The 27,449-nt window shown below is 47.2% G+C and overlaps 2 protein-coding genes across 16 annotated transcripts in view; both read left to right on the forward strand.

The window, feature by feature from the left end:
* Window positions 1–13,453, forward strand: part of LOC137382533 (M-phase phosphoprotein 9) — a 129,695-nt gene extending 116,242 nt beyond the window's left edge. For 5 of the 7 annotated variants that reach the window (XM_068054537.1, XM_068054531.1, XM_068054532.1 and 2 more), the window contains 2 exons: window positions 7,452–7,520; window positions 12,564–13,453. In XM_068054537.1, the coding sequence (XP_067910638.1) occupies window positions 7,452–7,520; window positions 12,564–12,665 (171 nt within the window). In that variant the 3' untranslated portion in view covers window positions 12,666–13,453. The remainder of the gene's footprint in view (window positions 1–7,451; window positions 7,521–12,563) is intronic. The other 2 variants (XM_068054536.1, XM_068054539.1) reach the window with 1 other exon arrangement.
* Window positions 13,454–22,275: 8,822 nt separating this feature from the next.
* Window positions 22,276–27,449, forward strand: part of LOC137382536 (membrane-associated phosphatidylinositol transfer protein 2) — a 512,884-nt gene continuing 507,710 nt past the window's right edge. For 6 of the 9 annotated variants that reach the window (XR_010977216.1, XM_068054553.1, XM_068054552.1 and 3 more), the window contains exon 1: window positions 22,276–26,405. The gene's annotated coding sequence lies outside the window, so the exon portion shown is untranslated. The remainder of the gene's footprint in view (window positions 26,406–27,449) is intronic. The other 3 variants (XM_068054556.1, XM_068054557.1, XM_068054558.1) reach the window with 3 other exon arrangements.

A 27,449-nucleotide genomic window follows, 5' to 3' on the forward strand; every position in this document is an offset into this window, starting at 1 on the left:
CCTCCAGTTCATTCCAGGGTCCACTGGAGACATGTGTCGCATCCCTCAGTCAGCGGAATATCATTGCATCAAGATGGTGACCAATATCCTCTTTAGGAGGGCCAGTCAATACATCCATTATCTCACAAATCCAGAGAGTTAGTCTGAGAGAGCCGAAGGATTCAGGGCCATTGCTGGATTCCTCCAGGTTCAAGGTATGATAGACTGCGCACATGTGGCCATCAAAGCTCCCGCAGGCCAGCCAACGGCCTTCATTAACAGGAAAGGCTTCCGTTCCCTCAACGTTCAACTGGTCTGCGACCACTGCCAACGTATCCTCCAGGTGTGTGCACGGTGTCCTTGAAGTAGCCAATATGCCTATATACTTTTGCACTCCCGTGCCCAAGCTTTTCAGTCCCCCCTCCCTCCACCGCACTTTCAAGGTTGAATTCTTGGGCAAGGGTTATCCATTACAGAGATGGCTACTGACTTCAGTGAGGAACCTAGGACAGAAGTAGAGGAGAAATAGAACACCAGCCACATGGCAACCTGTGTCACCACCGAGCAGACCATCAGTCTCCTGAAGATGTTTCAGGTGCCTGGATCGTTTAAGTGGGGCACTTCACTATGCCCCTACAAGGGTCTCATATCGCGGTGGGCTGCTGCGCTTTGCCGAACATAACGCTGCAGAGGTGGAGGAGGCCCTGGCCAATGAGTATATAGTGGAGCTTGATGTATCCTCAGACGAGGAGGACGATGATGGAGCTGATGACCAGCTGCAGCATCCTGAAAGACATGAGCGGCTGCATGGAAGACGCAATGACATAGGCACAAGGGAAGTCCGGGAGGTGTTCATACGTAAATATGTACGCGTCTCAGATGACTGTTCCCACATCATCTTTCCAGTCAAAAAAAAATCCACCTTTGCACCCCACTGTTGCTGTTTACCCCAGTTGCAAGCCCAGGCCCCTGCGACCAATGTCAAAAAGACAGGCACAAACGCTATGGTCTCTCCCAAATAGCCCTTGGGACGAGCCATGGTACTCCTGCATTTTCAGAGGACCTCCAACAATAGGTGGCAATGTCGACAAAATGAATAACCCCTTTATTGCAAACATTAGCACGCACAAGCTGTAATGCCTTAACTATCTATTCACCTGTGAAGCCTGAAGTGCATTTAGTTTGTTTTCTTCAATTTTTTACGAGAGCTTCTACATGGTGCTCCCCCCCTTCGCTGCTAACTTCAGTGGAGGCAGGCTGCTGCCAGGTGACCTGGGATGATCTTGGCGGCCATCCTCTGCCTGCCTGAGGCTTGGCGGGCCCCAGCATGCCGAGGGGCTCTTGCACAGTTGCAGGAGCCTCCTCTGTCGTCGCAGCAACTTGCAGCGCTGCTGTCACTGGCAGAGGAGCTGAGGAGCCTCTGTCCACACATGGAGCGCCTGAGAGGAGCCCCAGATGCAGAAGGCAGCCACATCTCCTCCCTCACAAGGCACCTCCCTGCTAACATGAGATGGATGAGGAACTGGGCGACTCCAGGTGCCTCATCCACCTCTCGCCTGACATTGTTCCATTGAGCTCATGGACGAGGTGATGGTGTGCAGGTCTGTGCTCATCTCTGGCATCCACTGACTGGCCTTCTGGATGTGGCTCTCCCTTACAGTCGCAAATCTCTCAATGGAGGAGGCCACGTGCACAGACTAGAGGGAACTGGCAGCATTCATGGCATGGATGGACTTTCCATTGTCAGAGCAAGGGTGCGCATACCCTCTGGAATCGCCGCCAGATCTTCATGCACCTTGCACTGAACTTTCAGAATTTGCTGCCTTACTGACGACTCGAGGCATGCCATCAGCCTAGGGCTTAGCATCGACCTGACCTCCCACACTCCTCCGCTTGTCAGTGGCCTCGGCTGTCACAGCCTCCGACAGCTGGTCAAGTGTTTGTGTGTGGTGATCTCACCAGGTTGTGGCCCTGAATTTAAGCATGAATGCATACCCACCAACATGAGAGTATCTGTCCTAGTGAGGGAATGATGTGAAGCTGGACCCTCTTCCTCCTCACAGGTGGACCACTGTCTCCCAAAGACGGCAGCTGCCTGTTCTTATGGTTGATCTCCGTGAGAGTACAGAAAGATTGAAGGATTTTGCCCTTTCAAACACAAGCCTTCAGTATCGGCTGGTGTTCAGATCGATGCATGTACAGTGGAAGGCACAGGAACACCATGCCTCATGCTTGCCTAAGGCTCATCATGCCCGGTCATGAGGCTGCTCACCCTCTTGCACCCGCACTCCTGCCTCACCATTTGCGATGGATTAGCCACTATTCTGCCCTGTCAGTCCAAGAGCTTCATCTTCAATTTGCCTAAGGAGAGCAAGCAGTGGGACCCTGCCACTGGTCTGGACCCGTTCGTTCACATTTTGGGCCCTCTTCTGTGGAATCAAGGAAATGTATGTCAGTTGCCCCACAATAACAGGAAGATAAAAGTTAGTTGCCACACAATAATGCCTAAGCGGGTGGCACCCTACTATTGACTTTGGGCCCACTTGAACATGTCTGGAATGACCTTGCAAGGGTCGCCGCTGACAGACTTGCACCTTTGACCAAGCTATATCCGTTCCTTTCATTGGAGATGCTGCAGCTTGACCCCATGGCCACCAATAGGGTGGTCTCTCCCTCACCAACAGCCGCCCCTCATACTTATCCATTTGCTAACCCCTAAGGGAACTGAGGTTTGAGAGCCTTACCTTGGCAGAATGGAGAAGGTTACTCATGCATGTGCAGCACCGCAGCCAGGTTCTCCAGATGACTGCGCAGTGGTTAGCACCGCAGCCTCACAGCTCCAGTGACCCGGGTTCAGTTCTGGGTACTGCCTGTGTGGAGTTTGCAAGTTCTCCCTGTGACCACGTGGGTTTCTGCCGGGTGCTCTGGTTTCCTCTCGCAGCCAAAGACTTGCAGGTTGATAGGTAAATTGGCCATTGTAAATTGCCCCTAGTGTAGGTAGGTGGTGGGAGAATTGAGGGAAGGTGGGGATGTGGTAGGGAATATGGGATTAATGTAGGCTTAGCATAAATGTGTGGTTGTTGGTCGGCACAGACTCGGTGGGCTGAAGGGCTGTTTCAGTGCTGTATCTCTCTGACTCTATGACCCTTTGCCAATTTGCTCATGGCTTGGGTAGTAATCTGGAGATTATTACCTTTTTTGGTTCTGCTTTTTAATTTAGCCCCTAGCTGTTCATATTCCCTCAGCAGACCCTCTAACCTTGTTCTACCTATATCATTGGGTACCTACATGGACCACGACAACTGGATCTTTCCCCTCCCACTCCAAGTTCCTCTGCAGCCCAGATGAGATATTCTGAACCCTGACACCAGGTAGGCAACAGAGCCTTCGGGACTCTCGATCCTAGCCACAGAGAACAGTGTCTATGCCCCTAACTATACTATCCCCGATTACGACTACATTTCTCTTTTCTCTTCCCACTTGAATGGCTCCCTGTACCATGGTGCTGTGGTCAGTTTGCTCATCCTCCCCACAGTCCCTGCTCTCATCCACACCGGGAGCAAGAATCTCAAACCTGTTGGACAAGAACAATCGCTGAGGCTCCTGCAGCACTACCTCCTGGATCCCTCTACCTGCCTCACTCATAGTCACACCCTCCTGTCCCTGACCATTGGCTGAATTCTAATCTAAGGGGTGTGACTGCCTCCTGAAACACAGCGTCCAGGTAACTTTCCCCCCCCCCCCCAATGTGTCGCAGTGTCCGAAGCTCAGACTCCACCTCATCAACTCTGAGCCGGAGTTCCTCGAGCAGCCAACACTTGCTACAGATGTGGTCACCAGGAACCACAATGGGGTCCACCAGCTCTCATCATGCAGGTACAACACTTCGCCTGGCCCTGCATCTCTCTTATTTAATTAGATTTTAATTTGTTTTTTAAATTTCCGACTGGTCTTTAGTTTCTAATCTGTAAAATATTTCTCCTATTCACCTTTAATCTGAAATCAATTTAGAATAGGTAATTCAGATTAGCAGTTACTTACCAACCAATGAACTTGCAGTTTTCCTGTGATGTCACTTTGTTTTTTTTTTACTCTCTTTTTACTCCCTTAAATTACCCAAAAATTAGATTATTTACACCAGGAACCTTGATTCCCCTCCAAAAAAACTACCTACTATATTAAAAAAGAACTGTAGACCTTTCTCTTTACTTTAGTTACGAACCCAGCTATTTAGAGTTATTCCCTAACAGCAGTTACTCACCAACCAATCACCTTTCAGCTTTCCTGTGATGTCACTGTTGACTATTTTTCAAACCTCTGGCGGTGTCATGTTGTGTGGCAGTACCACTGTTCTAAATGGGATAGATTCAGAATAGATCTTGCAGCTCAGAACTGGGCATCCATGAGGTGCTGTGGGCAATCAGCAGCAGCAGAATTGTATTCAACCACAATCTGTAACCTGATGGCCTGGCATTGCCCTCACTCTACCATTACTGTCAAGCCAGGGGATCAACCCTGGTCCAATGAGGAGTGTAGCAGAGCATGCCAGGAGCAGCATCAGTTATACCTAAAAACAAGGTGCTAACCATGTGAAGCTACAACACAGGACTTACATGCATGCCAAACAGCGGAAGCAGCATGCAATAGATAGAACTATGTGATTCCACAACCAACGAATCAGATGCAAGCTCTGCCACTTCCAGTCATGCATGGTGGCAGACAATTAAACAAGTAACTGGAGGAGGAGGCTCCATAAACATCCCCATTCTCAAAGATGGGGGAGCCCAACACACCAGTGGAAAAGACAAGATTGAATCATTTGGAACAATCTTCAGCCAGAATTGCCAAGTGCGTGATCCATCTCTGCCTCCACCTGAAGTCTCCAGCATCAGAGATGCCAGTCTTCAGCCAATTTGATTCACTCCATGTGATAATAAAAAATGATTGAAGGCACTGGAAACAGGAAAGGCAATGGGCCTGACAACATAGTGTCTGTAGTACTGAAGACTTGGGCTCCAGAACTGGCTGTGCCCCTAGCCAAGCTGTTCCAGTGCAGCTACAACACTGGTACCTACCCGACAACGTGGAAAATTGCGCAGGTATGTCCTGTGCGTAAAAAAAAAAAAAAAAGGACAAATTCAACCTGGCCGATTACCGCTCCGTTAGTCTACTCTCGATCATGAGCAAAGTGATGGAAAGAGTCATCGACAGTGCTATCAAGCAGCACTTATTCAACAACAACCTGCTCACCGAAGCTCAGTTCAGGTTCCACCAGGGTCACTCGGCTCCAGACCTTATTACATTCTTGGTCCAAACATGGACAAAAGAACTGAACTCTGTGGTGAGAGTGACTGCCCGTGATATTAAGGCAGCATTTGACTGAGTTTGGCATCAAGGAGCCATAGCAAAGCTGGACAGTGGGAATCAGGAGGGGAAACTTTCCACTGGATCGAGTCATATCTAGCACAAAGGAAGATGATTATTGTTGTTGGAGGTCTATTATCGCAGTTCCAGGACATCACTGCAGGAGTTCAGGGTAGTATCCTAGGCCCAGCTATCTTCACCTGCTTCATCACTGATCCTCCCTCCATCATAAGGTCAGAAGTGGGGATATTTGCTGATGATTGCATAGTGTTCAACACCATTTGCAACTCCTCAGATACTGAAGCAGCCCATGCCCATATGCAGCAAGACCTGGACAACATTCAGGCTTGGGCTGATAAGTGACAAGTTTCATTTTCACCACACAAGTGCCAGGCAATGACTATCTCAAAGAAGAGAGAATCCAACCATCTCCCCTTGACATTCAATGGCGTTTCCATTGCTGAATTCCCCACTATCCCCCACTGGGGGTTACCATTGACCAGAAACTGAACTGGAGTAGCCATACTGTTGCTACAAGAGCAGGTCAGAGCCTGGGAATTCTGTGGCGAGTAACTCACCACCCTGACTCCCCAGTGCCTGTCCATCATCTACAAGGCACCAGTCAGGAGTGTGATGGAATACTCTTGCCTGGATGAGTGTGACTCCAACAACACTCAGGAAGCTCAACACCATCCAGGACAAAGCAGCCCACATGACTGGCACCCCACCCACCACCTTAAACATTTGCTCCCTTCACCACTAATGCACAGTGGCAACAGTGTGTACCATATACAAGATGCACTGTGCAACTTGCCACGCCGCCGTTGGCACCTTCCAAACCCGCGACCTCTACCACCCATAAGGACAAGGGCAGCAGATGCATATTAGCACCACTACCTGCATGCTCCCCTCTAAGTCACGCACTCTCACTGTTGCTGGGTCAAAATCCTGGAACTCCTTCCGTAACAGCAATGTGGGTGTTCACCACCACCTCAAGGACAATTGGGGATGGACGACAAATTCTGGCATTGCAAGCGTCGCTCAGATCCCATGAAATTTAAAAAAAAAAAAAAATCTACAGGTGAGAGCAGACTGGGGCCATAAATATAAGGTAGTCACTAATAAATCCAATAGGGATTTCAGGAGAAACGTTTTAGCCAGCGAGTGGTTAGAATGTGGAACACGCTACCACGGACAATGGTTGAGGTGAATAACATAGGTGCATTTTAAGGGGAAGCTAGATAAACATATGAAGGAGAAAGAAATAGAAGGATATGTTGATAGGGTGAGATGAAGAAGGGTGTGAAAGATAAAGAAGGGTGGATGGAGGCTTGCAAGGGGCATTAACACTGGTATGGACCAGTTGGATCAAATGGCCTGTTTCTGTGTTGTAAATGTTATGTAATAATGCTGGCAAATATGGAGCAGCAGGAGTCAACTTCCATTTAAAAGGCAGGCAACATGACTGCTTCAGGGAGCAACTGACTCCACTGAACCAGAGTGGATATCTGCAGGCAGGCCCAAATCCTTTTGGTACTGGTTATTGGCCAGAGTTATTTCTAATCGGATTGAATAATTACTCATGAGTGGTAATGCTGGGATGGAAAATCAGAAGAATACTGGTGCAGAATTCAGGAAAAGATTGCATAAGATCATGCACACTATGAAATATTTATCTTTCATAAACCAGAGTTTTCTACATTTAGGAGTAACCAATGTTTGTGTAAGTGCCTTGTGCAAGTTATACCATTCTGAGCTGGCTGTTTGGGCTGGTATGCAGGTGAATGGCCAGAATGAATAGGTTGCCGTAAGCAAATTGCACAGATAAACAGATGGCGTTGTAGAAAAATGACAAAGGATGTTGAAAATCACAATGAATGAAAATGACAGTGTAAAAAGCAAAACTGGAACATGACAACTAACTGCACCTGGCAGCATTTGTAATATATGCATTCAGAAAAGTTAATATTTTATTGTACTGTAACTGAAGCAAAGTATTACAACAGAGATCACTGGATACAGGAAATCACAGCTCATTCCCTTGCTGGTTTATAATTTTTTTTACATGCTACTGTAGCTTAATTTAGTGTCTTAATTTTTCACTGCAGATTGAAGCTGCATTAAGTCGCATACCTGGTTCAACAGGTAGAATGACTCTGCAAGCACGGCTTGAAAAGGTAAGATGTAATCTGATTTGCAGCATGTGGTCTATTGTAATGCAGCTCAGTGATTTATTATTTAGTATTTTTTCCTTATGAATTTCTACTGGGCGTAGAGGGACAAGCAAAAATGCATAAGGTGGAAACTACCTCACACAACATAAAGTAGATTAGCAGCATTACAACACAACAAATTTACATACAAGCTTGCAATGGTCAAGCAGTTAAAATGAGATTAACCTAGTCACTGATAATTTTGAAAGATCATATAAATTGAGACCAGGTATTGCAATGAGAATCTTAATAAAGTTGAGGAGAATCAGAAAAGATCTATTTAGGCCCAGTAACAAGATGAGAGGTTGTAACCAGGAAGCTACTGCACTAGCAACCCGAAGGTTGTTCAAACCCCATCATGGCAAGTAGTGAAATTGAATTATATAAACCTAGTAGTTTATAGTTTGGTACCAGAAAAAAATGAATGTTGTCAGACTGCTCAGTAAAAATCCTACTGTTTCATTGATCTCCTTCAGGGAAGGGAACCTCCCACCCTCAAATACAGGGTTGTCCAACCTTATTGGGTGGAGGGCTGCATTACGATTTTTGCTCGGCCCAGGGGGCCGGTGAGCAAATTTTGAAAGATAAAGGCATTAAAAAATGTACCATACTAATGAAAACAACGACAAATGTGCATTTTTGTGAAGAGGCTTTAAATGATGAGACTAATTTATTGACTTACTTTCTCGTCACTATATTGAGAACTCATTTAGTTCTTATTTAGAACTCATTTAGACACTGCGGCGCAGTGGTTAGCACTGCAGCCTCACAGCTCCAGGGATCCGGGTTCAATTCTGGGTACTGCCTGTCCGGAGTTTGCAAGTTCTCCCCTGTGACCGCGTGGGTTTTCGCGGGTGCTCCTGTTTCCTCCTACAGCCAAAGACTTGCAGGTTGATAGGTAAATTGACCATTGTGAATTGCCCCTAGTGTAGGTGGTAGGGAATATGGGATTACTGTAGGGTTAGTATAAATGGGTGGTTGTTGGTCGGCACAGACTTGGTGGGCCGAAGGGCCTGTTTCAGTGCTGTATCTCTAAATTAAATTAAATAAATAAATAAAATGACTACTGAAAAAAACCTATACAGTCGTATTCAGCTGGCCTCTGACGTCGGAAACATCCGAGGAATGTATGATAGCATTAAGAGAGCTTTTGGGCCAACCATCAAGAAGATCGCCCCCCTCAAGTCTAAATCAGGGGAAACGATCACTGACTAACGCAAGCAAATGGACCGCTGGGTGGAGCACTACCTAGAACTGTACTCCATGGAAAATGTTGTCACTGAGACCGCCCTCAAGGCAGCCCAGTCTCTGCCAGTTATGGATGAGATGGACGAACAGCCAACAAAATCGGAACTCCGTGATGCCATTACTCTCTAGCCAGTGGAAAAGCCCCTGGAAAGGATGGCATTACCCCTGAAATAATCAAGAGTGCCAATCCTGCTATACTCTCAGCACTCCATGACTGCTTTGCCTGTGCTAGGATGAGGGAGCAGTACCACAGGACATGTGCGATGCCAATATCATTACCTTCTATAAGAGCAAGGGTGACCGCAATGACTGCAACAACTACCATGGATTCTCCCTGCTCAGCATAGTGGGGAAAGTCTTCGCTCGAGTCGTTTTAAACAGACTCCAGAAGCTGGCTGAGCGTGTCTACCCTGAGGCACAGTGCGGCTTTCGATCAGAGAGATCCACCATTGACATGCTCTTCTCCCTTTGCCAGCTACAGGAGAAATGCCGCGAACAACAGATACCCCTCTATGTTGCTTTCATTGATCTCGCCAAAGCCTTTGACCTCGTCAGCAGACGTGGTCTCTTCAGACTACTAGCAAAGATCAGATGTCCACCAAAGCTACTAAGTATCATCACTTCATTCCATGACAATATGAAAAACACAATTCAGCATAGCGATGCCTCATCAGATCCCTTTCCTATCCTAAGTGGTATGAAACAGGGCTGTGTTCTCGGATCCAACACTGGGATCTTCTCACTGCTGCTCTCACATGCATTCAAGTCTTCAGAAGAAGGAATTTTCCTCTGTACGAGATCAGATGGCAGGTTGTTCAACCTTGCCCGTCTTAGAGCGAAGACCAAAGTATGGAAAGTCCTCATCAGGAACTCCTCTTTGCTGATGATGCTGCATTAACATTCCACACACAAGAATGTCTGCAGAGACTCAGCGACAGGATTGCGGCTGCTTGCAACGGATTTGGCTTAACCATCAGCCTCAAGAAAAGGAACATCATGGGACAGGACATCAGAAATGCTCCATCCATCACTATCGGCGACCACGCTCTGGAAGTGGTTCAGGAGTTCACCTACCTAGGCTCAACTATCACCAGTAACCTGTCTCTCTATGCAGAAATCAACAAGTGCATAGGAAAGGCGTCCGCTGCTATGTCCAGACTGACCAAGAGAGTGTGGGAAAATGGCGCACTGACACGGAATACAAAAGTCCGAGTGTATCATGTCTTTGTCCTCAGTACCTTGCTCTATGGCAGCGAGGCCTGGACAACGTATGTCAGCCAAGAGCGACGTCTCAACTCATTCCATCTTCGCTGCCTCCGGAGAATCCTTAGCATCAGGTGGCAGGACCGTATCTCCAACGCAGACGTCCTCGAGGCGGCCAACATCCCCAGCATATACACCCGACTGAGCCAGCGTGCTTGAGATGGCTTGGCCATGTGAGCCGCATGGAAAATGGCAGGATCCCCAAGGTCACATTGTACAGCGAGCTCACCACTGGTATCAGACCCACCGGCTGTTCATGTCTCCGCTTTTAAAGACGTCTGCACACGCGATATGAAGTCCTGTGACATTGACCACAAGTCGTGGGAGTCAGTTGCCAGTGATCGCCAGAGCTGGCGGGCAGCCATAAAGGCGAGGCTAAAGAATGGCGAGTTGAAGAGACTTAGCAGTTGACAGGAAAAAAGACAGAAGTGCAAGGCGAGAGCCAACTGTGTAACAGCCCCGACAACCAATTTTATCTGCAGCACCTGTGGAAGAGTCTTTCACTCTAGAATTGGCCTTTATAGCCACTCTAGGTGCTGCTTCACAAACTACTGACCGCTTCCAGGCGCTTACCCATTGTCTCTCGAGACAAGGAGCCGAAAGAAAGATTATTTAAGTTAGGGTGGCGGGAACCTGCCCAGTGTGCTGGATACAGGACATTTACTGAATCGCGTGAAAGCAACGGGGGTGGCCGATCCCAGGGTGTCTTTGCTGCATTCCACCAATCAGCGCTAACGCTGCCTGGGCAGCCCCTGACCGCCACAGGGAGTGACCAATCGCAGACAGGGGTCCCGCCTATGCCCTCCGCCTGATGTACATGGGAGCCGTAAATCAGAGCTGAGCCGGACCTATGTTAGACAACCCTGCTTTTAATAGCACACATGGACCACACGTGACTCCAAGTCCATGTGCTTTAGTTGACTCCTAGTGCCTGCTGAAATGATCTGGCAATCCAGGCAGTTATACAAGGAGCCACCAGCTATTTCAACTAGAAATAGGCAATAAATGTTGAGAACAAATAATTAAAAAAAAAAGAAAGTCACAGAAATAACACCAGGAATGGCCTCGACATCAGTCCATTAAAAATGAAAGGATATTTGTTGCAGGCAAATAATATTGCACCTACTAAAAGATAGAAATCTGAGGGAAATGGGCAGTGATGTGGAAAGGGAGAAGGAAGGGGACAGGAGCAGCTGGTGAAGAGTGTCAACTGGGCTCTGTACAATGAGATAGAGAAGGAAGAATCACAAAGCTCTCCAGAACCATTCTGCTCAGCCCAGAACAGGACCAAGGTCAACTGAGCACAACCGGCAACCACTCGGGAAATTATATGTCAGTAAATATTTAATCTGAGATAGATGGATAATTTTTGTACAACACTTTTAGAATAAAAATTTTGAAAAAGTCTGATATTTTCAAAACAATTTTTTTCTCCATTTTCCAGCTATCTAAATAATCCTTAGGAAAGGTGCAGAAACGTAATATCTGTAGTGTAAATTACAGGGCAACTGTTTAGCGAACTCTACTGCATATTAAAGAAATCTATTTGCTAGGACATGTAACTTGGTTGAGATAATTTGAAAGGCCTAAATCTCTCTGATTTCAGTTGCCTGTCCCAGTGTACATAGAACATAGAACATACAGCACAGAACAGGCCCTTCGGCCCACAATGTTGTGCCGATCCTTTGTCCTCTGTCAAGGACAATTTAATCTATACCCCATCATTCTCCTTTATCCATATACCTATCCAAAAGCCTTTTGAAAGTCCCTAAAGTTTCTGACTCAACAACTTCCCCGGGCAAGGCATTCCATGCCTCGACCACTCTCTGGGTAAAGAACCTTCCCCTGACATCCCCCTTATATCTCCCACCCTTCACCTTAAATTTATGACCCCTTGTAACGCTTTGCTCCACCCGGGGAAAAAGTTTCTGACTGTCTACCCTATCTATTCCCCTGATCATCTTATAAACCTCTATCATGTCACCCCTCATCCTTCTCCTTTCTAATGAGAAGAGGCCTAGAATGTTCAGCCTTTCCTCGTAAGACTTATTCTCCATTCCAGGCAACATCCTGGTAAATCTCCTCTGCACCCTCTCCAAGGCTTCCACATCCTTCCTAAAATGAGGCGACCAGAACTGCACACAGTACTCCAAATGAGGCCTTACCAAGGTCCTGTACAGCTGCATCATCACCTCACGGCTCTTAAATTCAATCCCTCTGCTAATGAACGCTAACACCCCATATGCCTTCTTCACAGCCCTATCCACTTGAGTTGCAACTTTCAATGATCTATGCACATAGACCCCAAGGTCTCTCTGCTCCTCCACATGCCCAAGAACCCTACCGTTAACCCAGTATTTTGCATTCATGTTTGTTGGGGAACAGATCATCTTCTCACCACAAACCACATCTTGTGCATTTTCTCCATAGACCTGCATGTGTTCAAAGTTCACGTTATCCACTGAGCACTCCTGTTATTCTGAAATGTTTTCACAGGAAGCTTTGGAAGATCGGTTAGAAAAGATCAATCGCGATCTAGGATCGATCCGTATGACGTTGAAGCGGTTTCATGTTTTACGAACTTCTGCAAATTTGTAAGCTGTTTCCCATTCTTCATTTGACCAGATCATTACTTGCACTAAAACTTTATGTGTATGCACAATTCTCACTGGCAGAAGGCGGGTTTATTTTGGATCATTGAGACTGAATGATGGCCTTAATATGTGTGTCTATATATTCGAGGTCACACTATTGTATATGTAAAGTGGAACATTCTGTGCCTTTTTTAGGAAGTGTAGTCCATATCTCACTAGTTTTGTTATTAAAAATTGGAACCAAAACCCGTACAAGATATATTTTAGTAATGTTTAGAGAGTGCACAATACCTGTACTTTTGTATACAATATAGACCATACAGAAGTGGTTACTATTTGTTAAAACTGCACTAAGATGTAAAGTGTCCGTCACAAAATATTTTGTAAACTTGGGATGTTTGCTTCTCTGAATTTTTTAACATTTTATATTTGAAGTTGAAGTACATTTTCTTGAACTAATTTAAAAAAAAAAATAAAAATGCATTATTGAGTAAACTGATAAGCCAGACTTGTTTAGTTGTTACAATAAAGTGTCTTAATTCAGTGAAGATGTCTTGAAATGAAAAACACTTATTTATTTTTGGTACCTGCCAACAATTTTCATTGAGTCTATGAAAGTGGTGCCAGTAACTTTAAAAATGAGCGCATCACTCAACCTCCAAGTTTCTTTCTAATGACTAAACCATGTCAAGTTATTTTAGTTTGGCCAAAAATGTTTAGAACATGTAAGACTATTAATTGCTGTTTGGACAACTTATTAAAAAGGTAATGCTGGTACTGAAATGACTAATTTTTTGAGCTACAAGAACCACAACTAATGAATCAGAGCAATGTTCTGCTTATACCTTGCAATAACCACTTGAGAATGATGGTGAATTCAGCTATTAGCAGGATGAGGTGTTCACTGAACATCCCTATCTTAAACCATGGTAGAGCACAGCATACGAGTATAAGAGGTGACTGTCTTCAGTCAGCAGGGTGGAATGGATTCCTTCCTGCCTTCTCCCAAGGCCCTCACCATCATAGTACCCATCCAATTCAGTTCATTCATGTGATATTAAGCAGCTAGGTGCACTGGGCACTGCCAAATCTATGAGCCCTGTTAACAGTTTGGCTGTAGTGTTGAGGACCAGATACCTCCCTAGCCAAACTACTGCAGCCCAGCTATGTGCAGCATTGTATTTGACAATGTGGAAAATTTCCCCATTGTGTCTTACACACAGGAAAGACTGGATAAATCTAACCCAGCTACCAACTGTTCAGATTCTGCTAGAACCACTCAGCTCTAGATCTCATCATAATCTTGATCATGACATGGGTGAACTGAATGTCAACAGCATCAACTTGTATTTATATAGTGTCCTTAAAGTAATAAAATGCCCTGAGGCAATTCACAGGAGTATTGGAAAGCAAAATTTGACACTGAGCCACATAATCCAATATTAGGTCAGATAGTTAAAAGCTTGATCAAGAGGTAGGTTTTAAGGAGTGTCTTAAAGGGAAAAAGAGAGGTTTAGGGAGGGAATTCCAGAACTTGGGGCATGGCCCCCAATGGTAGAGGGGATGTTCAACAGGCCAGAATTAGATTTGCGCAGATATCTTGGAGGTTATGGGGCTGGAGGAGATTACAGAGACTGGGAGGAGTGAGGTCATGGAGGGATTTGAAAAGGATGAGAATTTTAAAATTGAGGTGTTGCTTGACTTGGAACCAATGTAGGTCAACTAGCAGAGGGGTGACTGATGAATGGGACGGCACGAGTTAGGACATGGGCAGCAGAGTTTTAGAAGACCTCTAGTGTATGGATGCTAGATTGTGGGAGACCGACCAGGAGTGGGTTGGAATAGTCAAGTCTACGGGTAATAAAGGCACGGTTGAGGATTTCAACAGCAGATGAGCTGAGGAAGGGGTGGTGTCAGGCGATGTTACGGAGATGCAAATAGCTGGTTTTAGTGCTGTTGCGAATATGTGATCAGAAGCTCATCTCGGGGTTAAATATGGTACGGCCGAGGACCATTGCCAGGGAGAGGGATGGAGTCGGTTGCTCAGGAATGGTGTTAGTGGGCACCGAAGACAATGTCTTCGGTCTTCCCAATATTTAATTGGAGGAAATTTCTGTTGATCCAGTACTAGATGTCGGTTAAACAGCCTGGCAATTTCAAGACAGTAGAGGAGACAAGAGGGGTGGTAGTGAGTTAGAGCTGGGTGTCGATAATGTACATGTAGAAACTAATGCTATGTTCTCTCAGGTCTAACCCCGATATTGTGATCAAACCTGCAGACAAGGGTGGTGCTGTTTTTGTCTGGCGTACCGACCTCTACTTTGCAGAGGCTGAGCACCAACTCTCAGACACTACTTCCTACCTCCCGCTGGACCATGACCCCACCACCGAACATCAAGTTACTGTCCATAGATCTCCTCCGGAGATCTTCCCTCCACAGCTTCCAACCTCGTAGTCCGACAGCCCCAGACAGCCCGCTTCAACCTCCTTCCTAAAATCCACAAACATGACTGTCCTGGCAGACCCATCGTTTCAGCCTGTTCCTGCCCCACTGCACTTATTTCTTCCTGTCTTGACTTATCTTTTCTCCCCTGGTCCAGTCTCTTCTGCCCTACATCATTTTGACAATTTCCAGTTTCCTGGCCCCAACCACCTCCTCTTCACTATGGACGTCCAATCTCTGTACACCTCCATCCCCCACCAGGATGGTTTGAGGGCTCTCCACTTCTTCCTTTATTGAAGGCCCAACCAGACCCCATCCACGACCGCCCTCCTCTGCCTGGCTGAACTTGTTCTCGCATTGAATACCTTCTCCTTCAACTCCACTCACTTCCTTCAAGTAAAAGGTGTTGTTATGGGTACCCACATGGGCCCTAGTTATGCTTATCTTTTTGTGGGATATGTCGATCATTCCTTGTTCCAGTCCTACTCAGACCCCCTTCCCCCAACTCTTTTTCTGATACATTGATGACTGTATCGGTGCCGTTTCCTGCTCTCGTTCCGAACTGGAAAACTTCATCAACTTTGCTTCCAATTTCCACCCTTCTCTCACCTTTCGCATAGTCCATCTCTGACACTTCCCTTCCTTGACTTCTCTGTCCCCATCTCTGTGGAAAGGCTGTCTACTAATTATTCATTTTAAGCCCACCGACTCACACAGCTACCTCGACTACATTCGTTCACACCCTGCCTCCTGTAAGGTCTCCGACGCATCTGCTTTGATGATGCAACCTTCCACAACAGCACTTCTGATATGTCTTCCTTTTTCCCCAACTGAGGATTCCCCCCCCCCCCCCCCCACCACCAACCACTGTGGTTGACAGGGCCCTCAACTATGTCCGGCTCATTTCCCGCACCTCTACTCTCACCCTGTCCCCTCCCTCCCAGAACCACAACAGGGTTCCCCTTGTCCTCACTTTCCACCCCACCAGCCTCCACATCCAAAGGATCATCCTCTGCCATTTCCACCACATCCAATGTGAAGCCACTACCAAACGCATCTTCCCCTCCCCTCCCGTCAGTATTCCGAAGAGATCGTTCCCTCCGTGACACCCTGGTCCACTCCTCCGTTATCCCGACACCTCGTTCCCTTCCCACTGCACCTTCCCATACAATCGCAGGAGGTGTAATACCTGCCCATTTATCTCCTCTCTCCTCACTATCTAAGGCCCCAAACAGTCCTTTCATGTGAAGCAGTGAGATACTTGTACTTCTTTCAATGTAGTATACTGTATTCGCTGCTCACAATGTAGTCTCATCTACATTGGGGAGACCAAACGCAGATTGGGTGACCGCTTTGCGGAACACCTTCGCTGAGTCCGAAAACATGACCCCGAGCTTCCTGCCGCTTGCCATTTCAACACACACCCCCTGCTATCATGCCTACATCTCTGTCCTGGGCTTGCTGCAGTGTTCCAGTGAACATCAACACAAGCTTGAGAAACAGCATCTCATTTACCAGACTGAATATTGAATTCAATAATTTAGAGCATGACTGGCCCCCCTTTTTTATTTTTAGTTTTGTTTTTTCTTTTTCTTTATATTTGATTTAATTTGTTGCATTCATTTTTTTGCCATGTGCCTGCCCACTTTTTTTTTCATGTTTGTACTTTTGGCTAGAGCTGTTCATTATTCTGTCACTTGATACCCTCTCTGCATTAACGCTTTGTCTTTCAGCACACCATTAATACACTCTTTGCTTTTGCTCCATGACCTTCTGGTCAGTTATTCTCTGTGACCCTCTGTCCTGTCAACACCTTCCCTTTTGTTATCTTTTGCCCCACCCCTGCTTTATTTGCTTAAAACCTGTTACATTTTTCACCTTTGCCAGTTCTGATGAAAGGTCACTGACCTGTAATGTTAACTCTGCTTCTCTCTCCACAGGTGCTGCCAGACCTGCTGAGTATTTCCAGCGTTTTTTTTGTTTTTATTTCAGATTTCCAGCATATGCAGTATTTTGCTTTTATTTTATTCTATATTTTCAGATGTTGCTGCTGAGGGGCAGCATATAGATGAGAAATTGGAGGAGGCCCAGGATAGAACACCAAATGTAACTGTATGGGGGTGGGAAGAGAAGCCATTGCAAGTGATCCTTTGGCTACGATTAGATAGCTATGAATGGAACAAGGCAAGTGCAGTCCTATACAGTTGAATGGCAGTGGAGGAGGTTGGTGTTGTCTGAGAAGTTTTTGTACATGATGGGTTTGGGAAGTGGCTTTATCCCTCTTTTGTGTTTTGATACCTTCATTTTATGGAGTCCTGAAATCCTACGCTTTATGTAAAGGCACCACTGTATCAGAGTTATAGAGTCATAAAGTTATACAGCATAGAAACAGGCCTTTTAGCCCATCGTGTCTGTGCCGGTCATCAAGCACCTATCTATTCGAATCCCATTTTCCAGCACTTGGCCCACAGCCTTGTATGCTATGGCATTTCAAGTGCACATCTAAATACTTCTTAAATGTTGTGAGGGTTCCTGCCTCTACCACCTCTTCAGGTAGTGTGTTCCAGATTCCACCCACCCTCTGGGTGAAAAAATGTTTCCACAAATCCCCTCTAAACCTCCTGCCCCTTACTTTAAATCTATGCCCCCTGGTTATTGATCCCTCTGCTAAGGGAAAAAGTTTCTTCCTATCTATGCCCCTCATAATTTTGTATACCTCAATCATGTCTCCCCTCAGCCTTCTTTGCTCTAAGGAAAACAACCCTAGCCTATCCAGTCTCTCTTCACAGTTGAAATGTACCAGCTCAGGCAACATCCTGGTGAATCTCCTCTGCACCCTCTCCAGTGCAATTACATCCTTCCTATAGTATGGTGCCCAGAACTATACACAGTACTCCAGCTGTGGCCTAACTAGCGTTTTATACAGCTCCATCATAACCTCCCTGCTCTTATATCCTATGCCTCGGCTAATAATGGCAAGTATCCCATATGCCTCCCTAACCACCTTGTCTACCTGTGCTTGAGTTAATAGTGCAGGTGCCCCAAAGCTGTAATACTAATGGGTTAACATGGGAAAATCAGGATTTCCATTCTTGATCACAGGCAAGTGACACATGTTGAAAAATGTGTATCTCAGTTGAAGATTGGATCATATTAGCTCAGAGGTAATACACTCACACTTAGTCAGAAGGTTGTAGATTCAAGCTGTACTCCGGGACTTGAGCGCATAATCCAGGTTGACTGTTCAGTAAGCTACAGAGGGAGTGCTGCTCGATGGGAGGGTCTACCTTTTGAATAAGATGAGTCCCTGTTTGCCCTCTCAGGGTGGATGTAAATGTTCCCACAGCACTATTTGAAGAACAGGGAAGTTTTCCTGGTGTCCTGGCCAATATTTATCTCTCAAACAATATCTCAGAAAGCAGATGGTACAGCCATTTATTTCATTGCTGTTTGTGGGACCTTGCTGTGTACAATTTGTCTGTTGTGATTCTTATATTACAACAGTGTCTACACTTCAAAAGTACTTCATTAGCTGTAAAGCGCTTTGCGACAGCCTGAGGTCATGAAAGGCACAATGTAAATGCAAGTTTTTTCTTTGCTTACAATGCTCCACATGGTTGAATTACTCACACATGAAGAATGACCATTCGAGTGAGGTGCTGACTGGCCCTGGACTGTACTCCAGTAAGGAGTCAGTCCCTTCTGGAGTCAAGGTGAGCAAACTGGCAAAGAAAAAAGGGTGTAGATGCTTCAGTAGGTTTTGTTCCTTACATTAAGAAAACTTTTATTTTTAAAAAAAGAATTTCCATTTTATGTATTCATTATATTTTAATTGCCTTATTTCACGTTAAACAAATTTAAAACGAATGAAATGTAAGAATGATGAACTTAATTTGCATATTTTTATATCTCATTCCGCAACTACATTGTACAACACCAAAAATAATTCATCTGCAGTATTTTGCTTTTATAAAAATAAATCTGTGTTTAGACATGAAACTTGTACATATTTATCAGCACAAATGTAATAAAAGGAGCAACTTGAAGGGTAAATATTACAAGGCTATGGGGAAATAACAGGGGAATGGAATTAATTGGACAGTTCTCCTCAATAGCTGGGACAGCCCCAATTGCCTAAATGGCCCCCTTCCATGCTGCATCATTCTATGAACTTACTGCGCTGGCAAAGTTATGGTGTTCTGTTTTACTCGAGGTCTGTGAATCACCAGCCTATACCATGTGAATTAAACTTTATTTCACTCCTCCCTTTTGTCCCTGAATTATTTTTATTTGATATACTGTTGAATTCACTTGTATGTGTTTGTTGTGTGCAGGCCTTTTGAACCTCACTGTCTTTACCAAAATGAAGTTTTCATCCCTTTTATGCACAAGTTATATTGTTTTTCATCTAGCCTGTTGTATACAACAAAGCAGTTACTACATTGTGTTTAGAAAGCAAAAATATAGAAGAACAATATCTACCTACCAGGCTATTGGGGCAAAGGGAGAACCTAGCCTCGTCAATGATTAATCCAGCCATGCTGTGCCTTAAAATGTTTTGCAAGTGTTGCTCCAGCTACAGAAAACATTTCATCTGAGTGCTGTTAGATTTTTCATTATAAAATAATAGTTTTCATGCTTTAGTTTTTTTTATACATTGTATATTTTTAATGCAGTTAAATATGAAGTCACATATTTTGCCATTTTTAAGTCACGTGTTCATCCCAATTTTGAAAACACAATTTATAGATCAATTTCTTGACCCTTCCCACTTTTTCCCCTCAGCTGCAGGTTATGGGTTCAAGCTCACTCCAGGGTTTTACACTCATAATCTAGGCTGATACTTCAGCGTTAATACTAAGGGAATCCTGGGCTTTATAACTAGAGGTATAGAGCACCAAAATATAACTATACTAAAACTTTATAAATCACTGTGGAATTCTGAGCACAACACTTTAGGAGGGATGATAAGGCCTTGGAAAGGGTGCAGAGATTTACTAAATGGTACCAGAGATGATGAACTTCAGTTAAATGGAGAGACTGGAGATTATTGGGATCGTTCTCCTCAGAGAAGGTTGCTGTGCCTGTGTCGGTTCTTTGAAAGAAATATCCAATTAGTGCCGCTCTCCCAGCCTTTCCTCATAGCTCAGTAGTTTTTTCCTTTGTAAGTATTTATCTATTTCCCTTTTGAAAGTTACTCTTGAATCTGCTTCCACTGCCTTTTCAGGTGGTGCATTCCAGATCACAACTGCCTGTGTTTTTAAAAAGTCTCTTCCCCTGCTAGTTCTTCCGTCAGTTATGAGTTTTGCGTTCTCTAATTATTGTTCCTCCCGCCACTGCAAAGTGTCTCCTTGTTTACTGTGTCAAAACCCCTTACAATTTGAACACCCCTATTAAATCTCTCCTTAACCTTCAGTGTTCTAAGGAGAATAACCCTAGTGTCTCCAGCTCCCTGCGCTGCAAACATTGACCAGCTGGCAGGGGAGAGACCGTGATCAGTGGCCTTTGATCCTGTTCCAGGTAAGTTTTTTTTTGAGTAAAATGGCTGTAATGAATTCTAGAGCTTCAGGCCAGGGAGTGTGCAACACCATTCGGGTGGTGGTGAAGGATAAGGAAGGAGGTGCACCGGTTGACCGCGCCTTCTTCATTAAGAAAATCCTTATTGATTGCTGTGGATTCTAAGCTGCAGACATCTTCTGCCTACAGGACTTCCCCAGCAGTGGATATTTCGACGTGACGTTCAAGAATGTGGCGGGATGCATCAAGTTCCTGAAGGTGTTCGAGGAGAGGGGAAACCAGGCACCGCTGTCCATCCTCACAGTGGAGCCACTCTTCACGCTGCCGTCGCAACACGACCAGGTGCTGACAATCCACCTCCACAACCCCCATGTTCCTGTCGTGGATGTACTCCCCTTCCTCGCCAGGTACGCCGAGGGTGCCGGCAACAGCATTAATGTCAAGGACCCATTTGGGATTTGGACCAGCAAGCGGCAGATCAAGGTGACCTTGAAGGTCGATGCCAACGGAGCCATCATCCATCCTCCCTCCAGCTTCACTATCTGGGGAAGTCGAGGCTTCTTGGTCTATGTGGGGCAGCCCAGAGTTTGTTGCACCTGCAGCAGATCTGATCATATGGCGGCCAACTGCAGCACAGTCGTCTGCAAGAAGGACGGCCATCAGACCAAGGACTGTAAACAGAGTAAGTGCTGCAATGTGTGCGGGGAGGCAGGACACCTCCACAAAACCTGCCCCAAACGCTGCCTCAGTTATGCACAGGCGGCAAGGTCCAAGGAAAGGCCAGGAGAAGGAATGGTGAAACGTGTCTGGTGCTGCGCAATCCTCTCCGCAGCAAGGAAAGTCTATCTGAGAAAGAGAAGAAAGGTGAGGCAGCTGCAACCAACGACCCAACACCTACCCCATGCCTGGAAACTCCTCAACTGACAGAATCAATGGAGGAGGAGGCAGCAGATGGACAAACTGGTCAGTGGCAAGTGGTAAAAAGGAAAACCACAAAGAAGCCTCCAAAAAAGGAACAGGTCACCACCCAAACCAGTGGCAAGAGGAGGCTACCATCTGAGACAGACTACAGCAGCTGCTGCTCGTTGGACGAGGAAGAGCCGGAAAGACGGCACCTGCAAAAGAAGCGGCAGAACTCAAAGGAGCTGGAAGAGCAAGCCCCCCAGCTCCAGGGCACTGGAAGCTGTGATGGGCCCAGCGTGCCCCAACCCCAAAGCACCAAACCCAGCAAGATGCCCAGCGCACCTCAGTTCCGGGAGACCGAGAGCAGTGATGTTTTTGAGGAGGGACTGAGGGGAAAGACACCACCAGCAGAGGACAGCCCAAGCCTTGCTGCCTACAAGACCCCCTTTCCCCCCCCCCACCCCCCCCCTCTGATGTCACCGCAGCAGAAAAAAACCTTATAAGTAACCAGGAGGGGTTTCTGAGCCCAATGAATGTGAAACAGCTTGTGTACACTGGGTATGCAGGAATACACCCAAGGACTGGGACTAGTGAGGATACCTGGTGTGGTAAGCAACACCCAACTTTAAAATAAGTATAAAGTTTGCTTCGATTAACGTGCGTAGCATTAAATCCACTACGCCATGTGTTTCGACCTTGGACTACCTCGCCAAGGTCAAAGCTGACCACCTGTTTCTGCAGGAGTGTGGAATCCCGCACCTCAACACTTACAGGCAATGGTCGCGATGGTGGTCCCACGGGCCATCAATCTGGTCCGGGGGTAATGATTCCTGTTCCTCCGGCCTGGGCATTCTGCTGCAGGTAGGCAACTTCACCATCTCCAAAGTTAAGGAGGTGGTGGGTGGTTGCCTCCTCGTAGCAGACGTAATGTGCAATAATGCTCCACTCCGGTTAATCAACATGTATGCCCCGGTTCAATGCAGCGAGTGGCTGATCGTCTTCCAGCAGCTCCCACTACTGCTAGCGACGTCCAGGCCGGTCATTCTTGGCAGTGACTTCAACTGCATCATCAATGCAGCTGGACATTCCAGCAGTGACGACAGCAAACTGGAAGCTCAGTCCGATTCCTAATGGAAACTGTAAAAAATGCCAAGCTGCACGACATCTTCAGAAAACCTGCAGACTGAGCGCAGCGAGGATACACCTGGTCAAGACCGGACGGGTCTGCCTGTTCCAGGACTGACTTCCTGTTTGTGTCCTGTGCTTTCACACTCTGATCCACCGTCAAGCCAGTGTTCTTCTCTGACAACTGGCCGACTGTCACAGGACGACCAGCGGGTTGGCAGGGGGACATGGAAGCTGAATGTTACACTGCCAACCCCAGAGAACATTGAAGAACTCAAAAGGGATTACAAAGGTTGGAGAATCGTGAAACCCCTCTTTGAGTCTCCGGTGCACTGGTGGGAAGCGATCAAGGCGAACATCGAGGTTCTTTATCCTCAAAGGTGTTCAGAGGGCGAGAGAGAGACAGAGGGAAATGTCCCGACTCCAGAAAAGAATCCAAGCTTTGCTCTGGCTGCAGTCGATGGGGGTTGAGGCCAAGGAGGATCTCCAAGAGGTGAAGAGCCAGCAGGCCTCGCTCTTTGGCATGGAGGCCTCCTAAATCATCATCCGGTCCAGAGTCCGTTCCGTTGAGTAGGATGAGGTGTGCTTGTATTTCTTCTTCCAAAAGGTACACTGAGAGCTCAACAGCCTGTCGGAAAAGGATGGCTCGGTAACGTCTTCGCAGTCTGACATACTAAGGATCAGCACATTCTTTTATGCCGGGCTGTACGACGTGAAGCCCACGGACAGCACAGCCTCCCAGTCCTTCCTGTCATCTAGCACGAAGGTCTTAGATGACTGTATGTGGGAGAGTCTGGACAAACCACTAACTCTGGACAAGCTGACAAAGGCCGTCGGGTCCTTCAAGATGTGTAAAACTTCCAAAAGCGATGGCTTACCAGTTGAGTTGTATTCGGCTCTGTGGGACTGGATTGGCCCAGACCTGCTATAAGTGTTCGAGAGTGTGCTTCTGGCTGGCAACATGTCAGAATCCATGAGGAAAGGCATCATTACCCTCATCTTTGGGGCGGCACAGTGGCGCAGTGGTTAGCACTGCAGCCTCACAGCTCCAGGGACCCGGGTTCGATTCTGGGTACTGCCTGTGTGGAGTTTGCAAGTTCTCCCTGTGTCTGCGTGGGTTTTCTCCGGGTGCTCCGGTTTCCTCCCACAAGCCAAAAGACTTGCAGGTTGATAAGTAAATTGACCATTATAAATCGTCACTAGTATAGGTAGGTGGTAGGGAAATATAGGGACAGGTGGGGATGTTTGGTAGAAATATGGGATTAGTGTAGGATTAGTATAAATGGGTGGTTGATAGTCAGCACAGACTCTGGCCGAAGGGCCTGTTTCAGTGCTGTATCTCTAATCTAATCTACAAAGGGGAGAAGGAGGAAATCAGAAATTGGCGGCCCATCTCACTGCTTAATGTAGACTGCAAGACTCTGTCCAAAGTCATTGCCAGTCGGGTCAAGTCTGCTCTGGAGTTGGTGATTCACCCTGACCAGACCTGTACTGTACCCGGCAGGAAAATCTCTGATAGCCTCACGCTACTCAGGGATACGATCGCCTATGTACGGGACAGGGAGGTGGACACCCGCCTCATCAACTTGGATCAGGAGAAGGTCTTTGACAGGATATCGCATGCATACATACATGATGGACATGCTGTCCAAAATGGGGTTTGGGGAAGGAATCCGTAATTTGATCAAACTGCTCTATACAAACATCAGTAGCGCAGTCTCAATCAATGGGTGGGAATCGGAAAGTTTCCCTATCAAATCTGGAGTCAGACAGGGCTGTCTTCTCTCCCCTGTCTTGTTTGTTTGCTGAGTCTATTAGGAAGGATGCGGGCATAAGAGGAGTGACAATCACAGGCAGTGGAGGCACTCAGGTCAAAGCCTTCCTGTACATGAACGACGTCGCCGACTTCTGCTTGGATCTGCTGTCCGTTCACAGACTGAAGAGCATCTGCGAACAGTTTGAACTTGCCTCGGGAGCCAAAGTAAATCGTGGCGAGAGCGAGGCCATGTTCTTTGGGAACTGGGCTGACCGATCCTTTGTCCCCTTCACTGTCAGGTCAGACTACCTGAAGGTGCTGGGGATATGGTGCGGAAGGGCCGGGGCATGTGCCAAAACCTGGAAGAAGCGAGGAGCCAGGGTACACCATAATCTGGGCATGTGGGAGCAGCGATCTCTCCATTTTGGGTAAGAACCTGGTCATCAGGTGTGAGGCGATCACGTTGTTGCTGTATGTGGTGTAGGTCTGGCTTATACCCCACTGCTGTGCCACGACAGTCACCCGAGCCATTTTCTGCTTTTATCTGGAGATGCAAAATGGACCGGATTAGGAGGGACATGATGTTCAAACTTCTGCATAAAGGCCGAGAAAAGGTATCCAATGTTGTCCTCATCCTGATGGCCACCTTCGTCTGTGGCTGTATCAAGCTTTGCATGGAGCCTCAGCAAATACCAAGTGTCACTATGTGCTGAGGTTCTATCTGTCCCCAGTGTTGCGAAGAATGGGTCTGGCCACATTGCCGTGGAACGCTCCATCCAGTTGGACTATGTTGTACCACCTGTCCTTTTGTGGAAAAGTTTGTGCGGAAAAACACCTTTATCTACTAATCCATCAGGCAGTGGTCTGCATTGGAATGTCCTCAAGACCTTACGAGAAACGGAGATGGTCGATCCTATCGGATAGTTCCCTGAGCAGACGGTCAAAGTCATTTGGCAGAACTTTCCAACAAGCACCAAGACGTAGCTTGGCTGGTGATGAGAAGGGCCTTCCCTGTCAGCTCCTTCCTGCACGCCTGGAATCTCACCAGCTCCGCACGCTTTCCTTGAGGTGGCTGTGGTGGGGAAGAGACTGTTACCCACCTCCTGGAATGTGCCTTTGCAAACCAGGTGTGGAAAGAGATGCAGTGGTTTTTGTCGCGGTTCAGCCTAAGCAGTTCTGTAGCACAGGAGTCTGTACGCTACAGGTTGTTCCTAGGGACGCATACCGAGATAAACATTAACTGCTGCTGGAGGATCATCAATTCGATGAAAGACGCTCTTTGCGCTGGAAGACAGCAAGCTTCGGGCAGCTCAAAGAGTTGTTCACGACCGAGTGTTGCAGGCTGGCACATTGCAAGGTCCAGGACTACGTGCTGAGGGATGCACTAAAGCTTGGGGCAGCTGCTGCAAAGGCTCAATGGGGAAAGACCATTGTGTAAGGTCCTCCTGCCATAGCGAACCGTGGGGTTGGAAACTGACTAAAACCCCTCTGCCTGTATACAGTGACTAAAACCCCTCTGGCTGTATACACTGACTATGGGTTTGCTGTTAAATGTGTAAGGCATGTAAAATGGAATGGAAGGGTCGTGAGGTAACTCACTCCTGTATTGAAGAAAACTGGTTTCCTTTGCACTTTCTGTAATGTTAATTTACTCCTGTTTTCTTATGTATATTTTACTGATTTTTATAAATAAAGTATATTTTTGGGGTATTAAACCCCAGCTGAAGCTGCAGTAGCGACTGCTAGGCTGCAGGTGGCGCTGTCCTCCCGGGAGGCAGCGGCCGCCGCCGGCAGTTGGCTTTGAACCGGCAGCGGGACCGGGGAAGGGCAGGACCGGGAAGGGCGGGTGGATGAGGAGCGCCTCCGCAGCGACTTTCCGTAGGGGGGCCCGCAAGCCGCCAACTGCAGGACCGAGTGGATAGAGGCGGTTTTCGGCACCATGACCGAAGCGGCTTCCCAAGGACTTCCCGCGGAACGGCGGCGTTACTCAGGGAGCTGAGGTGAGCGGAGGGCGGCGGTGGTTCACCGAATAACCGGACAATATTCACTGAGCAAGCCGAGGCCTGTGAGGGAAGTTGGGGTCCCGGGGGAGAGAAAGATGCCGCCCAGGACCGGTTGAAGAAATCCTGCTTTGAACTTAAACAACCGGTTCCCGGTGACTGTGTGCAGCCGGTGACGGTTCCCGGTGACTGTGCGGCCGGTGCCGGTTCCCGGTGACTGTGCGGCCGGTGACGGTTCCCGGTGACTGTGCGGCCGGTGACGGTTCCCGGTGACTGTGCGGCCGGTGACGGTGTGCGGCCGGTTCCCGGTGACTGTGTGCGGCCGGTGCCGGTTCCCGGTGACTGTGCGGCCGGTGACGGTTCCCGGTGACTGTGCGGCCGGTGACGGTGTGCGGCCGGTTCCCGGTGACTGTGTGCGGCCGGTGCCGGTTCCCGGTGACTGTGTGCGGCCGGTTCCCGGTGACTGTGTGCGTCCGGTGCCGGTTCCCGGTGACTGTGTGCGTCCGGTGACGGTTCCCGGTCTCCGCCGCACTCGTCCGATCAAAGTTAAATTTTTCATGCGGGTGGCGAGCCCGCTCTGGTTGCCTGGAGACGGGAAAAGCCGCCGCGCTGCTCAGATTCGCATCGGGAGCTCCGACTCCCGGAGCTCCGAACTCCGACGACACCATCTCGAGTCAGTGTGGAGATCCATGTCTCACCGCTCCGCTGAATTCGTGGTTTATTTATCTCTTTAAAGTGTTCCGAAGTTTAATTGACGTTTTCGTGGTTTAAAGCTTCCTTGAGTACAAATTCTGCATTGAATGACATGGTCTGATTCTGACCAAAATTATTGCTAGGGAGAGGTGAAGAGGCTGGGATTGAGGCAGCCGCGCACAATTTCAGAGAACCCTGTCCTTCCCTAATCCAGGATTATGTCCTGAGGAATAAAGTGCCCCGTGGAACAGGCCGAATGTTTTCCAGAAAGGAAAGCCATTCATTTGATTTATATTTGACCTCTAGTATGATGCTGCGTTTCGGGTCATTTGAAGGTACATTTGCTTCACT

The sequence above is a fragment of the Heterodontus francisci genome, chromosome 23 (assembly GCF_036365525.1).
Source record: "Heterodontus francisci isolate sHetFra1 chromosome 23, sHetFra1.hap1, whole genome shotgun sequence".
Lineage (NCBI taxonomy): Eukaryota > Metazoa > Chordata > Chondrichthyes > Heterodontiformes > Heterodontidae > Heterodontus > Heterodontus francisci.